Source organism: Ammospiza nelsoni, chromosome 4 (assembly GCF_027579445.1).
Source record: "Ammospiza nelsoni isolate bAmmNel1 chromosome 4, bAmmNel1.pri, whole genome shotgun sequence".
NCBI lineage: Eukaryota > Metazoa > Chordata > Aves > Passeriformes > Passerellidae > Ammospiza > Ammospiza nelsoni.
The window spans coordinates 47,329,531-47,347,347 of NC_080636.1; the positions used below are offsets into that span (position 1 = coordinate 47,329,531).

Here is a 17,817-nt window from a genome sequence, read left to right on the forward strand (position 1 = left end):
AGTGAAGTACAAATACTTTCTGGTATCATCTTCTTTTTTCCAGGAAAGGCAAAAAGTACAACTCATGCACTGCAAATATTGCATGGACCCAGGAGAAGACAGTGGGATGGTACAGCCTGTCTGGTCTGGATAACAGAACTGTGTTGTTCATTCTTAAAAGTTCACTATTCCCATAAAATTCATATGTACAGAATACATTACATTTTTATGCAACATGTCAAAATAAAGACTTTCATTCCCAGGCTAAGAGGTCTGTATTTACATCTGGACTGATGTAGGTACAATACATAGTAACTGAGGTTCTACCCTAAAGTCCTCTGTGTTGCAGGGTGACACCCTTAACTCATGGTAGTTCTGTTCCAATATTGCCAGTATTTTAAATAAAACGCAATATATGAGAAATCAGTGTTCACCATGTGCCCAGGAGAAATTCAGCTAAAGGGAGAATGACATAGAACTCGATTTCCAGGTGGTGATGGAGACAACACAGTAGAATGTTGAACTGACACCAAAAGAAATTTCCCTGCTGTTCAACAACCAGAATGTTTTCAAATTCAGCTTAGTCTTACCCCAAAAAACAGTTACAAAAAAAACCTCCAAACCTGTCACAGCATACATCACAGCTGAGATGGCCACAACACACAGAGTGTCACCATAGAGTTTCAGAAGGCTTCAGCCCACACAGAGCAACACCACACCACTCCAGAAGGCTGCAGGCATCTGCCCTTCCTGTCCCTCAGCCCAGCCTTTTATCCCCTTCTGTTGATGTCCTGCACCTGTGTGCCCTCTGCTCCCTTTGGTGGTTGGGCAGTGTCCCTGGGCTCTCATTACCTTCAATAGCATTCACCTGCTGCTCACAGCTGTGGCCAATTAGGGGTGAGGCTCAGCTGCAGCCCCACCCCAATTACCACAAACTGTGTGCCTACACAAATCAATTTGACAAAAGTGAAATCTTAAAAGTTTCAATCTTGCACAAGCGCACTTTTCACTGATGAGTTTTATTACCTTTTACTGAAAATTCTTTGCTAGCTCTGCTTTGTCATGGCAGGCTCACAGATAAATGTACAAGTAAGCTCTGAGGAAGCCTGTCAGGTCTTCATCAGCTGGGTGGCTTCCTTCCGTTCAGAGGGGAAGAGGCTGTGTTCTGCAGCCAAAATGCAAGTTCTTCTCAAGACTTCATGTGCATACAAACCATATCTTAAACATATACATTTCACATGTATTTTATGTCTGAATGCTCCAAGAAAAACAGAAAAGACTATTCCAAAAACAGCTTACAATGGGAGATTTAAGAAACTTAAAAGAAACTTTAAAAAGATAAACTTATTTCATTAACATGTCATCAAATTCAATAATGTTGTGAAGGCAAAAAGCTGTGGAATAAAGAATCTTACCAACACTACTAATCATATCTTAAAGGAAATCACTTCAGACTGATCCATCTACTGCACTTAGCTGTGAGAAGACACCACAGTGGTAAACTGTTTTACAGTGGATTTTGTAGAGGGCTGCTGGGTTGGGTGTGTGCTTGGATGCTTTCTGCAGTAAGTGTTACAACCCTCAAGATTTTACGAACTTGAAATGTTCTTGTCACACCAGCAGAGCTGCCATGGGATTTGAGGAGAAATTTCCCTGTTTACAGTTGGTAACTGAATTGCTGAAACACTTAATCCTTGAAAGGAAGTAACTAATGAAACCAACCAACTCCAGCAAACTCCTGCATAAACAAACACAACAGAAGCAAAAACCACAGCAGCAGTTTGACAGAAATGTTGCTGCACTAGTTCAATTAGCTTGGCTTAAGGAAAGCTTCTTCTAGGAAACAGATATTTAAGGCTCCATAAAACTTTTTTTTTCTGTTAAAAAATCTGTAGAGAGGGGAAAAAAGTGAGGAACCTGAACCATTGCTCTGCCTTGTCTTCATTTCCAAACTTCTACTCTTCATCATTAAGTTGATCAGACAGCAGTTTGGGGAGTAAGAGGATGGAACTATACCAAAATGTGGTCTTTTCAAGAAGAACAGGATATAAACAGTGCATCTATTTGTACCTTGTCTATCATGTCCGGTCTGTTTGTAGCTGCCAGGATTGTCACGTCCTTCAGCTGTTCTATCCCATCCATTTCCGTCAGCAGCTGAGCCAAGACACGGTCTGCTACATTCCCAGCACCTGAAGAGCTGATTTACAGAAAAAATAAAAAGTCAAAGCATTATCTTTGCCCTCCTCAAAATAGGAGAAAGGAAAAGATACAATATTTATTTTCGCCTTCACCCTCTGAAATGGCATCAGTGATAAGTGAGTAAAACCAAATCAGAGAATTTGAGTTCCATAGGTTTTCTTGGTATTCAGCAAAGCAACTGAGATTTGGGGTTTTTTTTACTTATTGCCCTGCTATGGAGGTTGTAAACAACTTACCACAATGTGGGTATCTGGAATAAACATTTTTAAGAAAACTGAATTCCAGCCACTTCGTTACTAGTCAGACAAACCTTTATTTTTAACACCATCCCAAGTAAGAGCTTACACCCCCCTATGCAGTATAAAAAATGAGGCAGTTATGTGTTTTGCAGAGTTGCTCTACATTTTTATATTCTCTCCATCATGTGAGAATAAATTGAGTGTTGACCAACTGCCTCATAATTGCATTGTCAGTCCTTTGACTCAGTTTGTTTTCCAGATACCAGTGAAAAAGCCCAACACTAAAAAACTGAAAACTTCAGTTTTAAAATCACCAATATGTGAAAAACCTAAGCAGACAAGCATAAAGTATTTCCTCTGCTGAGAAGGGGCAGGGAAACTGAAGCAGGCTAGGGACAGCAGCTGGAGATTGTACCAAAAATGTGAGTTTTATCCTCCTTTACCAGAAACTGGGAATCCTTCTCTTGGCACACACCAAAACCTCACTGTTTTCCACACAACCTTCCCCTGTGAATGGCAGGCACACACCTCCATCATCTTTCAACAATGGGACTACTCTTCAAGGGCTATTCCCTCTTCTGCTGAACAGGGGAAGGTTTTACTTCTCTACCCTTAAATTGGCTCTTTTCAATACAATTTTAAAGAAATTAATCTCACCAGTTCTTCTGGATCCCTATAAACCAAGAAGCAAAAAGAAGTCTGATACTTAAAACAAGACCAGGATGGAGATAATTTTTTGATCTCAAATTTTTTGCAAGTCCTTTTCCAAAAGTTCTATTTAAGGCTTATATAGATAAACAGGACCTACACACACACAGAAGAGCCATATGATCATCCTGATGTTTTAATTTTCCAAAATATAAAAATACTAAATATACTAAAATGTAAGTGATCCAATTATTTCCAGACAGAGAGTGCACAAATACAGTTGTACAGTTATTATACACATATATTGCTGCAGCACTGCCACCACAGTGATGTCCCAGAGCCAAAGCAACAGTAATGGCTCCATCACTGTTGTACAGCTCCAAATAAATCCCCTAACTTTCCTATCCTACAACCAGTTCTGCAATTTTCCAGAGCACAACAGTGAACTTATCACACCCAGTCTGGAAAACATCTTAAAGGAGCTATAATAAATGTTGGCTAAGAGAGTAAAATATTTAGGTTGCTAAGAAATATTAGAGAAGGGACTTGGATTACCTGCTTGTCAGATTCTGGAGTTCCTGCAGCCACACTAGAAATTCCCCAGCCATATTTGAGTATTTCTAACATACCCATGGGTCAGAGTCCCACTGACTTATAGAGGGCTGAGTGTGATAAAACACTTTAGGTGTTGGACATGGATAGCAAATGCTTTTGGAAAGACACACAGCTTAAAGGAAATTAAAGTCAACTTTGTAACATTAGCTAGTCTCAGTAGGGATCCAGGCCTCCCATCTTCCATAAGTTTCAATTTTACTTCACTTTATACCCAATAGACTGAGCAAAAGAAAATGCTGAGCAAAAGTAAAAATAATTGTAAAACTGGGACAAAAATGTTAACGTTATTTGAGATGATCTGAAGCTAGAAGACTTTGGAGGAGATGCTAAACTTTTCTTTGTTTCCTTAAAAAAAAAGAAAGAAAAATTTAGTTTTAGAGAGAGGTGGCTAGAACGGATATTACATCTTTCCCCAATATAAACATTTCCCTTACAAGCTTCTGACTAAAAAAAAACCAAAAAACAAAAAACAAAACCCACAACACATTAAAGAAGTGTTTATTCTAAGGAAAATCCCCACAGGGAAATGCACTTTGCAAAGACTTCCATGCAATTAGGGCGTCATCAGAAAACTGCAGTTAGGCAATCACTCATGGTATAACACAGCTCAAACAATAGCAGGGCTTCTAGGACATTATTAGGGGCTTTATTATTATCGCTTAAAAGTGAATCAAACAATTTTAAAGTCCATGCGTGCAAAAAATATCAATAACAAAATCAGTATGAAGTGAAGAAACGCCCAGCTCCTATGACACCACGGATTTCTGATGTCAATGCTTTTATTTACATAGTTCACTAAGCCATCACACCATTTCAGCACAGCCTACAATAAAATAGCTTTTGGCTGAACAGGACACCCCATAAAAATCCCAGGCAGGCACAGGGAGAGATCTCTTCCCCAGCTGCTGGGAGCTGCCTCAGAGCCATGGTGAGCTCCGAGAGCTCCGGTGCTGTCCAGGGGTGACAGGCAAGGATGCCATTTTCCATTTTCCTATGCCTTCCCAGCAGGTTCCCAAATGGGCACAGGCAACCTTCATTAAGGCTGCCCAGAGTTTTGACGCAAGCAGCAGCCAGAGAAACAAACCATGATTAACCCTCCAGTCCCACAGAGGCACTGCCAAAACCAACCTCCAGCCAAGGGGCGGCCTTGGCCCCCCTCCCCTGCCTCCAGCTGACCTCCACACGTTGATGTCACCCTCACAACTGCCTGGAAATGGTCCTCCAAAGGCACGTCCTGGTACAAACTCATTTCCTGTCAACACGCTGCCTGCAAATCCAGGCAGCCAGAGCTAAGCCCCTCACATAATCCATGCAGGGCCATGTGTGTGCACCAGGAGCTGTGCCCCAACCAGAAATACCTCTGAAATAAAAAATGTGTGAGCAAAGAGGAGCCTGCCTGAGAGTTGCTGGTGCTGCCCTAATCAAATACATGAGGCTATGTGTTGTTTTAATTTTTTGCCAACTGCACTTTATTTACAATCCTCAATGAAGTTTTTAAAGGTAGAGAAGGTCATTACAGCAGTTAGAGACAGAAATCCTCCTCTACGTGGTATTCCAGCTAATCTTGCAAGTGTCCCACCAGTCTCAGACACAGCATGTGCACTCCTGCACAGGCACTCAGTTTGACCACCAGAGAAGATTCCTGAAGCCTGTCAGGTAAGACTCTCCACACTGAATATGAAAGACAAACTTGTTCTTGGTATTTTACTTTGGCTAAAGGCATTCCCAATACACATTTTGGCAGAGTAAACCATGTATTCTACAGTTTACCAAAGACTCACAATTAATCTGAATTAATTCTGCCTTTGTCCTGATGGATCAGGAGCACCAGCTCCAAAATCAATATAGCAGGAGAGGGCTCTCCACAGTTTTTATTTCTATCTCCTCTGGCTATATCCAATGACCACTCAAGCCAGATGGATTCATGTATCAGTGGGCACTGAAATTTCCCCCTGGACAGCTTAAACTACTCTCATACTGCTTCCAGGGGATATAAAAGCAACCACAGCCTGATCCTCTCACTACACCAAGGAGTACATAAAGTTCACTAGCTTATACAGGTCTTCAGGCCAAGAAGATTTTGTTTCCAGACATAACCAGATGTATGAAATCACATTTAAATCTGTTACCCTTCCTGCTATAGGAATTTTTTTGACAGCAACTTCTTGTTTTGTACATTTTACTTATTTAATTTCCTTTCCCCCTCCCCACCCTTTTTCTAACACATTTTTTAATATTTGAAAATGCAGTCTGAGGATGCAGAAACTGCAGTTTCACCCCAAGATGAAATTTGGTAAGCATCACCACTGTGAACTAAAGCAAACATACATTTGCATCATCTGACCATCTAGAGCACTTCTGAAAAAATACTCCAGATGTCATTTTCACTGAAAAATGTATTTAAATCTCCACCACCACTTAAATCTCATAAAGTAGAACCAGTGAGTCTCCATCCCACCATTGACTTCAATGGCACTGAAGCCTGTCAAAATACCTTGGCTTCAGAATCAGGGCCTTAATTTAATTACACTGCTAAACTGTAGATGTGGAAATGCAGGAAATCTTGACACAGTAACATTTTGAGAGCTGTTAATATCACAGCAACTGTGAGGCTGCAAAAGCAGGAGGAAGTCTGGGAGGACCCCTCTCCTGCACAGCTGACCCTACCTCAGGCAGAGCTGCAAGATCAGAGAATGACCTCAGGAGAAGTATTCAGGATAAATTACTGCAGATGGATTAATCCCCACATAGCTGAAATCTATAATGCAGGTTTTGTGACAAGGGAGGCCAGCCCACCTTCTCTTCCAAAGCATCCCATCAGGCAAGATTTACACATGGATAAAACCTGCCTTTATTATGTTTCCCCCTCAAACAAAAGAATCACAATCACAATCAAAATTTATAGGTTTTAAAAACACTTGTGGACGTGGTATCATCTCAAATAACCCTTTCACTGAAACCTCTGGAAATAATTTCATATCAAAACAAATGTAAAACTCATTGACATGACAGAACGCTCGGGATCAAAAAAATGTGAACAGGTTGAAATAGACCCTGCTGGCAGGACTCTCCACCTCTCTGTGAACTACAGAGGTAAAAGGCTCCTGAAATACAGAAAAGGTTCCTGAAATACAGAAGCATCCTGCCAGCAGACTCCCACTCTCACAGCCTGAAGGATTTTTATTGAGTCTGACATTTGTGTGGGGGCTGCTCAGGGGGAACCTGTCAGCAAGGAGCACCTGCCAAGGCCGGCTTTTCCATGCGGCTGCCGCCATCCTAATTAACTGTCACACGCTTCTACTGCTCTCCCTCCCAGCTCGGCTGGAACACGCCTCTGGCAGGTTAAGGTTTTCCTCAGCACTTGAAAAATAAAAAATTCTCTACTCCAATAGCATTACCAGAAAGACAATAACTGCAGGATGGTCCCTGATATCAAATTTTGTGCAAAAATTCCATCACTGGGGCATTTTGTTCGGTATGCCTGTCAGGAAAAGCAGGCTTGTCCAATATTAAAACACTGGGCCAAACCTATTTCTGTGAACGGTACAACTTCAACAATCATCATTAAGACCACTACAGATACTACAGGCTTGGATGTTGTTAAAAAGCCTAAGAACAATATATGCATGCAAATCTTTAATATTATCACTTAAGGCATCACTGTTCATTGAAAACAAAAAACAAAAAAAAAACCCAACCTCAAAACATTCTAGTACACAAGCCCCTTTAGTGCTCAGAAGAAATATTCCTCATGGGAGGGAATTTTCCTGCCTGTGTGATCAGGAAAACCCTGCAAGAAGAGGATCCTAAACCCTTCCCTCCATCAGCACCTTACAATTAGATGCTGTTGGATCCTGTATGCACCAACTCTATCAACTACTACCCACCATATTGTTTCATATCTTCCCTGTCTTCTCAAGTACAAAATTCAAGTACTACAGAAGGGAAATACCCAGAGGAAACCTAAGTAAAGCTTAGGTTTACTAATTTCTGGGAAATTCAGTCTGGGTAGAATTTTTATCTTCATTGTCACCTCCATGCCAAAATGATGTTTTGCCAACTGTTGATTCACCAGTTAAATGCAGTTCATGTAATTTGGTTTGCAAGGCATTAGAAGAGCACAGAAAAATAAAAGAATTCCAAGTACTCCTTGAGTGGTCTCCAGCTTGCAAGTAAGCTTTCCTAAAAAGATGATGAGCTTTGTGAAAACAGGAAACAGTGCTCAGCTGTCAGCAGGTGACTTTGAAACAAATGGCCTGCAGGCAGCTGCAGACACATCCTAATTATCCTTCACGGTTGTGTAAGCAGCCTCTTCCACTCACCTACATTTCTCATTATTGCAGCTTCCAAAAGTTAATGAAGTAGGCCCAGAAAAATGAAACACAGCGAAAAGAGAGAAAAGGAAAAGGAGGCCAGCTTGAGACAGGTTAGGAATCAACAGGCTTTCTTCCAGAGGGATTTCCCCAAGCACATCTCCAAATGCTTGAGTGCCTAGGTGGTGATCCATCACCCATTTCCATCTGCTTGGAGCTAATTCCAGATGCACATCCATGGAAGACTGGCATTAGGCCACACCTGCAGCTTGCCCAGGCACTGTCTGGCTGACAGGAAGGATGCTAACATCATGAGTTCTCCTATTCTGCTAACACTGATGTTGCCTTAAAAAAAAAGCAATGAAACAAAATAAAAACAACCCCAAACCAAGCCCACACCTGATGCACAGTATATTTCCCACGTTCTTTCATTCTGTTTTTCTCAGCATTTCTCCTCTGTGCATTCCTGGAAGTTAATCAAGTTTAAATCTGTAGTCAATCACATCTACCAGGCAAGCAAGCACAGTTTAGGCCGTAAGTATTTGAGACCTAGAAGTAACTAACTAGACTGGATTTCATTTCATTACAACAATATTTATGTATAATAGGTTCACTGTTCATAAATTTTAGTTACCATTATGTTCCTCCTGCCTATCATTAAAATGATGACTTCAAGAAAAGGGTTTATCGATCCAGTCCTGCTTTCACTGATGTTAATGAAAGTCTCTATTGACTTCAAATACCCAAATTATAATGTAGGCTGGGAAGTTACAAATTATTGGGGTTGTAAACAAAAAGGAAGAAACACAGATGCAAAACCACATGATAAATGCTTCTTGACAGCCAAAAGCACTAACAAGATCACTTTAAAATTAAAGGGATTGCAGATATTTGCTGTATACACACATGAGCTATGAGTAATTTGTTAGAACTGCTCTTCCAAAACCAATTACAAGCTTTACTGTAAAATAAAATAGTTTCAAAACTTTCTTCTTTCACCAGTCCTTGCTAGGCCTAAAATAAAAAGCTGGCACTAGGCATGCAGCTTTTTTCCCCAGATGATATTTGTTTGGATACCAAATTCCAAAAGTTTAAAGAATTCATCCAACAGTCACCAAAGTTCTGAATGCCTCAATTCTCCATCATGTGCAAACATGGCTCAGATGTTGCAGGGAATCTGCTGATGTGCCCCAGTCCTGGGACACCAGTGCCAACAGAGGCCAGAAACACAAAGTTCTTTGTCTGAGCTGAACAAGATTGGGTCCCTCATAACAACCATGGCAGGGGGACACTCCATATCTTCCAGGTATACTTTGACAATGTTCTTCTGGCTTTGCACGAGAAATATCAGGGGGACAATACTTCCTCCAGCTTCAGTACTGCTAATTCACCCTGTGCAAGGTGGATTTCTGCCAAGAACCTCTCCCTTTTGCTGCATCCCCACAGAATTCAGCCCATGGGTTTCATTACTGGATGCAACACACTGAGCTCCTTCAATGGCAGACACTGCCCATTGCATCAGGGAATCTGCACAGGCACTAAAATACAATGACAAGTTCAAGGGTAGAGGATAAATAAATATGAGCTAAAATATCCCAGAATCTTGGTTTAAAAAGAGAAGATTTATCACTAGCTCTGTTTAAGGGCAGAGGTGGTACATTACAGAAGAGAAGCTGCTGTTCTTCACAGGTTCTTCTAAAAACCCAAGAGCCTCAGAACTTGAGACTGCAAAGATTTTAATACCAAAAGTGAAAACAGTGTGTCTTTCAGTGGTTCTGACTATTTTAAATTGTGGCTTAGGAATCTATCTGTCCTTCCCCCACCATGCAGGACAACATATTTTCCCAAAAAAAGCACCATCATGCTGTGGTTTCAGGGGATTGGTAGCAAAGTCACTTCACTTTGTCACTTTTATCCTCTAAAAAGGTTAGCAATATTCATCTACCAACTTTTGGCATCCACATGTCAAATACAAGGTACTGATTTTGTCCCTCGTCTGCCTTTTTTTTCTTCCCCTTGGAAAATAGCATTTATCAGTGCCTTTCACAGCAGTCTGCAGCATTTCCCATCCTACATTATAGAGACTTGCAGTTAAAGGGGAAATGCTTTGCTTCTGAAAAACAAGAAAAGGATGTCTCTTGCTGAAAAATCCTAAAAATCCTACTTATATAAACAATGTCCCATTTCCAAAGCACAGAGATTTCTGAAGTTCAGCAAACAGACTGTCTGCACTGCATTTACACAGACCCAAGTTCATTCATCACTTTCAAGTCTAATTACCAAGCCATTTCCCTCTTGGCAACCCCTAATGGCCAGAAGAATTAGGTTTTACATGGTCAGGATACTGAGGGTAACAAATACCCATAACTCTCAGCAGCTGTGTAATTTGTAAAGTCTCCCAAGCTTTGTGCAGGCACAGGATCACTTCAAGGCAAACTCTGCTGCTCACACTCTGCTGTATCTGGACCAGTCCTGCCTCAGTGCAATCTGTTCTACAAAAAGTCATAACAGCATCTTTCAAAAGTATGGGGAAAGCAGAGAAAAAGTCATAATCTGCTTGTGCAAGCAGATGCTAATTAGAACCACAAAGCAGAGGAAAAGGCTCTGTGCATCTCAAAGTTCACCTCTCCTGATGCATGACTGAAGAAGTTTTTTCTTTCTCTATCATTTCTCCTCTTCAAACCTTAAACCTCTAACTTTCTACCATCTTTTCTGCTGCAGGTTTATAATTTTTCTTTAGAAACAGTCATGGTGAATGCCTCCCTTTTTCTCTACAGTCAGGCCACTGAGCCACTAATTTTTCCTTTTCAGTTCTCTCTAAACTTACTCTAACATCTCTACATAAATCAGAAAGAGATGGAAAAATCCTCCATGAGCATTAGAAGCTCAGAGTAACAGAACAAAATGCAGAAGTGAACACAGCTCAAAGTATCTTTATGTCTTCACTACTACACTGGAAACTCAAGACCATTCAGATTCACTCTCTCTTCTTTCATAAAGGATAATCAGATTTTTATCTCAAGCAATTGATCCTTACATTGAACTACTTTTCTTCAGAGCTGCAGGATAATATTTTCATAAACTGTCTTTAAAATTGGTATGCCTCCAGCCTACTTGCTTAATTCCTTGATCAATATGTATTACTGTGTCCACTACATGCAAACTAGGGAGAGTGTGGGCAGACAAGGAAAAAATCTTAGTTGATATTGATAAAACTTATTGATAAAACTTCTAAGCAGGCTGGATAAGAAATAATCTTTTCCAAATAAAACATTTTGACAATGAACAATGGCAATTACTATAATTTTTGCTGACTTCAAAGTATTGTTAGCTCTAACTAATAAACACACACAAACAGGATTTTGTAAAACAAAACTGCTACATGAGACAGTTACATTAGGTAGCATCTTAGATGTGTAACAATTATGGAATAAATTATGGCTTGGGAGTGTGTCATAAATAAAACACTGTGGCATAACTGAGTGCAGCCACAGTGTTTGCACAATGGCTTGTGCAGTGACAGAATCCACTACCTGATGCAAAGGAGTTATCATGAATGGCCCAAACAAGAAAATTCCTTAGCTTTCTTTGTCTGCCTCTACACTCATTTAATTACAAAATCTATTAGTTCATATGCCCCTGCTGCTGAGAAGGGATTGTTTAGTGACTTCTACAGAAGGTTGGGAGCAAAACAACCACAAGTTTTAGTCAAATCTAAATAAAGGGTTAATGAATACTTGGCAGGGTGCTTTAAAGAACAAAAACATTAAGTTATTTACTCAATGTTATTTCACATCTATATTTCTGATCAGATTTATACATAAAATTACTCTCACAGTTTAACAGTTTCAGATTCTCTGGATTTCTGGACATACCCTGGTAGGATTAGGAGAGGCTGCCTACCCAGGAGATATGGAATGTAGCACATTCTGCACAAAGCCCACAGCATCCTATCAAGGATTTCAACTCTCACAAAGCTATATCACAGAGTGTTCTTCACTGCCAAGGCAAAGAAAACTAATTCAGCCAACAGAGGGAATGGGGAGACAATATAAACAGGTGTTTCCTTGAAAACTTCAGCACAGTCAGTAATAGCACAGGAAATGGATCTCCAGAGGCCTCAAATCGTTAGCATCTCTAGTGCATTTGCAAATTCCTACTGTGCAAAGTCAGCCTGTAAAAAAGGGCCATTTCTAATAAGTGCCTTGTCTGGTTTCCTACACCATTTAATTTCAGATGAATTTTATGAGAACTCTGCTACATATTTTACCTCCCATCTGGTTCAGATTTGACAATGAAATATTTGTGTGTACCGCCCTGTTCTTTTTAAAGCTCCAAAACCAGATGTCTCCAGCACAACACCACTGCAGCAGGTCACACCACATTCTTCAGCAAGCTGTGCCAGGCCTACTACCCCCCAGAGACAGTCCCAGGTAAGGTAAAATCATGTTGTTTACTCCCTAAAAAAGCAAACAAACTAACAAACTCACCACCTCCAGGGCACTGTGTGAAAAAACTGTTTAAAATGTATTATGGCTTAACCTTCCAAGAGGTTTGGAGGTTTGATCTTGATGAAGTGCTGGTTCTGGAAGCTAAACATATTAACAATTGCAGCAGGGGATGATATTTCTTTTCCCCTCCACTGGCTTGATTCAAGCAAACAATTTTGCAATTTCTCTGTTGCTTCAGTGCATAGCACTTCTAGGAAGATCACAAATTTCACAGCTGCACACATTGCACATGAGAAGGACTTTGAGGAAAACATCTTCAATCAGATTTTGCATTTTCAACAGTAAGAATGTTCATTTCTTAGCAGCTTCACAGGGCAGCTCTATGCTACATGTGATGCCACCTCCTGATGTTGATGCCACCAACATCAAAATGACACCTGTTATCCTTTCCTGTTATCCTTCTTGCAATACAAAAGAACCTGCAGGGATGCTGAGGGAGCTTTTTCCCCAGAAAAATGTTGGAGTTTTGATGTGCCTTTAAACAGGACAAATACTTTCTAATGCACCTATTTGGCAGGTTTTCATGCATAATAAAACAGAATAAAAGTATTTATTGCAACAGCAAGTAGCAGTTACATTTATAATGAGGTATCCCTCAAGGAAGTCCACTTACAGAGCCTGTCAAATCTTAAATGCTGTAGTGGCAACTAAAAACTGCAATCATTCTACTTCAGACATGAGCTAAACATCTCTTGGAATGATCACAAAGCAGGATATTAAAAAAATAATATTAGGTGTTTGCACAATAATCCCTTCTTAATGTCACACATGAAAGGACACAAGTGTTCCCAAATCTTTTAATGAAGTTTTTCCCGGTCTGGCAAAACATTTAAACATAGGTGTAGATTTAGTTTTATGAGTATTCTCCTTGGAAATTTGTGTTATGTAGCTTATGATCCTACTGTTTGCTTGATGGAGACACCCAATTAGGCCAGGGCAACAAGCCTGGGAAAAAAAAGGAGTTAAGTTTCTGGAAATAAAAGGTAAAACCACAGAAAAGAGCCAAATAGCATGAGAACCAGTAAATTCATTCCTGCTAATGAGATGAGAAAGGAGGAACTCCATCAGCTTACCTGTTTATGCCAAGTTAAATAGACTTGAGTAAGTCACACATTACCCTTCTGTATAAAGAATGAAGATATTTAATAAAATCATTCTAGAAAGGTAAATAAAACTGTGACTGTACAGTGTAAGAATCATTTATCAGGAAATAATGCCTGTTGTTTTTGTAACAGGATTACTTACTTTCCCCTTTCAACTGCCAAGGCATCTATTTCATCAAAGAAGAGAATTGAAGGAGACACTGCTCTGGCTTTCCTGAAGATCTACAAAAAACCAACAATGAAATACCCAGTTTTAAGGGAAGGAAGCATTTACAGTACACTATCACCCCCTGCACACCTCAAGAGTGACAGAGTTTCACATAACAGACATCAGCCTGTCTTGTCTTGGGTTGTTTCTATTTTAAAACAGATTTTTTTTTTTTAAAGAGTAGAAAAAGCTGCCACAGGATCCCAAATTCAACATGTACCAATGCAGGAGAAAGCTAAATATCCCTGCTGCTTCATTTTCTTCTTTTCTTTTTTAAGCTTACACCAGAAGGAGTTTTCAGGAAGTTTAATGGTAACCTCATAAGCAGAGAAGAATTTGAAAGCCCAGGAAGCTTTGTATCTAATCTTATCCACAGCCTGCTCTTTCTCACCTCTCTCACTGCTCGTTCAGACTCACCAACGTATTTGCTCATCAACTCAGGCCCCTGAAAAACAGAAAATTCAAAAACATGATACATTTGTATACAAAATGACTGAGACAGTCTGCCAGTGCTACACTGGTCTCAATCTCTTACAAAAAATTCTGAGATTTTGTCATTTTTAAGTCTTATGGGTGCATTTTGACCTAGCTTGGTAGAGATAGAGGGTTTCTCCATTTATTTTAGTACCTATGCATGTTGGTTAGTCCTCTCTTCCTGATATTTTGCCAGTATCTTAATGAGAAATTGAATTAACCACAAAAACAAATGCTGTGAGGGTCTTAAAAGTGCTCAACAACAGCACACCAAGGGGCTGCAAAGGAGCCAGAAGAACAAATCACAGCAAAGCATTTACTTGCACTCTCAACCTGCATCCTGCCCAGCCAAGCACCACAGCAGTGACTTAAACCAACATTTAACAGCACTTCTTTGAACCTGACACTCTGCAGGTGAAGCAAGAAGCTCCACAGCAGCACACCTGAAACCCATCCCTAGCAAGGGAGCTGTTCAGTGTCTGAGCTCATGCACATTCCTGCTGCTCTGCTGAGCCTGCCAAGCAGGATTATGAGTGCCAGCTGCTGTGGTGCCTGCTTATCCTCACAGCCCTGTCCACCAGGAACACACTGGAGACCACAGGGTCAGCATTCCAGTCTTGAACAAGTACTTACAATTCTAAAAAGTAAAACAATGGCAGACTCTCAGAGTATTTTCTGTTCTGCTGTATCCTGTAGGATAGGCTGCTTAAATAAGGCTTCCTAATGGGCCTCAGCTTCTCCTGGGATTGGTAATGACTCATTGACTTCAGTCTGGTTTGCATCAGCACTGACCTGTAGCCACAAACAAGGATCATTATCTGCTGCCCTGAACAAAAAGAGCCAGTGGCTCCAATCTATTTCCCAGGCAACAACAGGTGCCCTTGTAATTCCCCCAGAAGAAACAACATCCTTCACAGTCAGAAAGCTGAACCACCTCCTCCCAGCTGTGGGTGCCTTCAGGTAACTCAGCCCAGAGCACAGGGCAGCTTTAACAGCAGGTATGTCACAATTAAGAATGTGTGGCAGACACACATTTATGCACTGGCAATGGCAGAGCCTCTGTTACAAGCCATCTTTGAATGGGACCATCTGGACTTTGCTCCCAGGTTGGTGGAACACAGATTCATCACTCATCACACAGCAAAAATGCAGCACACTGGTTTTTGCAGGCTCCCCTCTCCATGCTCATTTTCATTCCTGCAGTAACAGTTAATGCACTGACTTTACCTTGACACTGGAAAACACCTGTGCTCACGTAGGGGTAAAAAATAATATCCTCTGAAAAGCAAAGCACAAGTTATCTGATATCAGCAAAGCATCCAGGCATAGACACCACTTTTATTTCTTTCTTTTCAAAGAATTGTCCTTTATCCAAAGGACCAGGTGAGTGCAGCAGCCTGGCCATAGCCACACTGTAAAAGTTGATAGGGCCAGCACTGTGTGCCTGGCTTGCAGGAAAGGTAAATTATACAATTAGCATTGTTTTCTTTCTTAAAGCAACTGCTGTGGCAGCTAAAGTGGCACCTGGAGGCCTCCAATGACTGCAAAATTGGAGTCTGGTGGGTACCTGTGTGGAAACAGAATTATTCACACACAAAACTGAGGAACGCAGGAAAGACAGAAGGGAAAAACAAGGTGAGGAGAGAAACACAAAATACAAGGTGAGAGAGAGAAGCACAAAGCCTTTTGCTGCTACTGACATCAGCCATGAGGAGCGTGGAGCAGCCAGTGAGGGCAGACTGCAGCTCAGAGACAGCCCAGCTGCTCTGGGCCCTCGTCCTTCATCACGCTCAGGGCAGATGAGGAATCCGATAGCACAGCCCTGACAAATCCTTAAGGAATGAGAGCAGAGTCCTCTCTTTCCATCCAGCTCTCTGTCACAATGAGAAACCACTGCAGACTCTACCCACAATTACAGATTTCTCTCACTAACTTTTCCTTGGAGCCTCTGGAGCTTCCCTTTCATGCCCTTATTCCCATAAGTAATCTTCATTCACATCAGTATTCCCATGGAAACCAACATCACACACATCCGTGCCAACGGTGTGCTCCTCTCCTGTGACCCAACATCAAACAGCCTGACATTTTCTTTTGTCTCAGCAAAAAAAACCCAAAACTACCCTGTTTGAGCTTTAAGGTACAATATAATTTCAGATGCATGTAGTTTCATTTTTAATAAGGCATTAAAATATGATGAAGGCAACATCAAAGCAATAAACACCATTTAAAATGTTTCAAAGAGAATTATTTTGAATGTAACTTTTTGCTGTAAGCTTTGACATTAAGTTTTTCTCCATTTTTCTCTTCACTAAAAAGCAACTCCAGGTGAAACACTACTACATGTTAATGAGCTCTGCCTCTTTGTGGAGAATTTTAATGAAAATTGGTTTGAAAGTCTCCTAGTTTACCCTTCATGAGGGATACCAGAACTCCATTTGAGTGTCACGTTTTTTACTGTGAGCAGCTCATCCTTACTGTCCATGGCAAGAAAAGAAAAGGCTCCAAAGTAAGAAAAAGCACACACAGAAGAGGAGGAATTGCTGTACAATTCAATCATGCAAACACTGAAAACCACAGCACAAAAACTAGAAATATTCAAAGTAGCTGGGTGAGCTCTGGTCCCACCTGAGCTGAGCCTTTGCCTTACCCTGTCTGCACCTGTGCTGTCCTTTAGCTCAGATTGATGGCAGCTCTTGTTTGAAAAACAAATCTGCAGGACAGGCAGTCTGCAGGCCACCACAAAGTCACCTGCTGGCAGCTGACACAGCTTCTCATTTCACAAAGTTCACCTTTAGAAGACTTTGGAGGCCAATGAAGAAATACCAGGAGAGTTTTTTCATTTTATTTTTCAGTGCTTTTCTAAATGCTTTAAAAAGCAAATGACAAGAGCTTGACTTAGCTGACATTTGTTGAAAGATCATTTCTGGCCAAGGGGTGAGCATATGGATTCTTTTTAAAAGCTTTTTATAGCTGTTGATAGACTGACCAAGAGGTGCTAGTAAAAAATGGGCCAGTTTAATGCTGCACAGCTCTTTTCTCATCTGCAACAAGTCATCTTCCATACAAGCAGACATGTAGAAATAAAACCTGTTTCTTGTGGACATTTGCACAGGGACTCCAAAACCAGCAAAAGATTTGGAGCAGAAAATTGGCAGAAGTAGTTGTAGCTTAGCCATGCATATAAGCATTTGTGAGCTGGAGTCCAGACTGACAGTAAAAAATCTGCCAATTCAGGCCCACTGGATACTGCTGAGGTTTCTTTATTCAGCCTCACAGTAGAGAGAGCTTCCAGGCACGCTCTCTCTACAGACTATTCCATCCCTACTTACTTATATCCCCGTGCATCATGAAACCTTCTACTTGCTTATGGTCTGGATCGGATGAATTTTAATTTCTTTTTTATTTTAATAAAAAACCCAAATTTCTTGGATTTAAAGTATTATCAGAATTAACTCTCCAAGATTAACTGCACAGAAGATAAAACCCTTGTATACATGCAGCAACATGAGATAAGCTTGTGCACACATG

The 17,817-nt window shown here is 40.7% G+C and overlaps 1 protein-coding gene across 1 annotated transcript in view; it reads right to left on the bottom strand.

Moving 5' to 3' along the window:
• The window catches only part of AFG2A (AFG2 AAA ATPase homolog A), a 161,417-nt gene that overhangs the window by 110,964 nt on the left and 32,636 nt on the right, over positions 1-17,817 (bottom strand). The window contains 3 exon segments of the mRNA XM_059470232.1: positions 2,050-2,176; positions 13,750-13,829; positions 14,207-14,260. Coding sequence (XP_059326215.1) covers positions 2,050-2,176; positions 13,750-13,829; positions 14,207-14,260 — 261 coding nt within the window.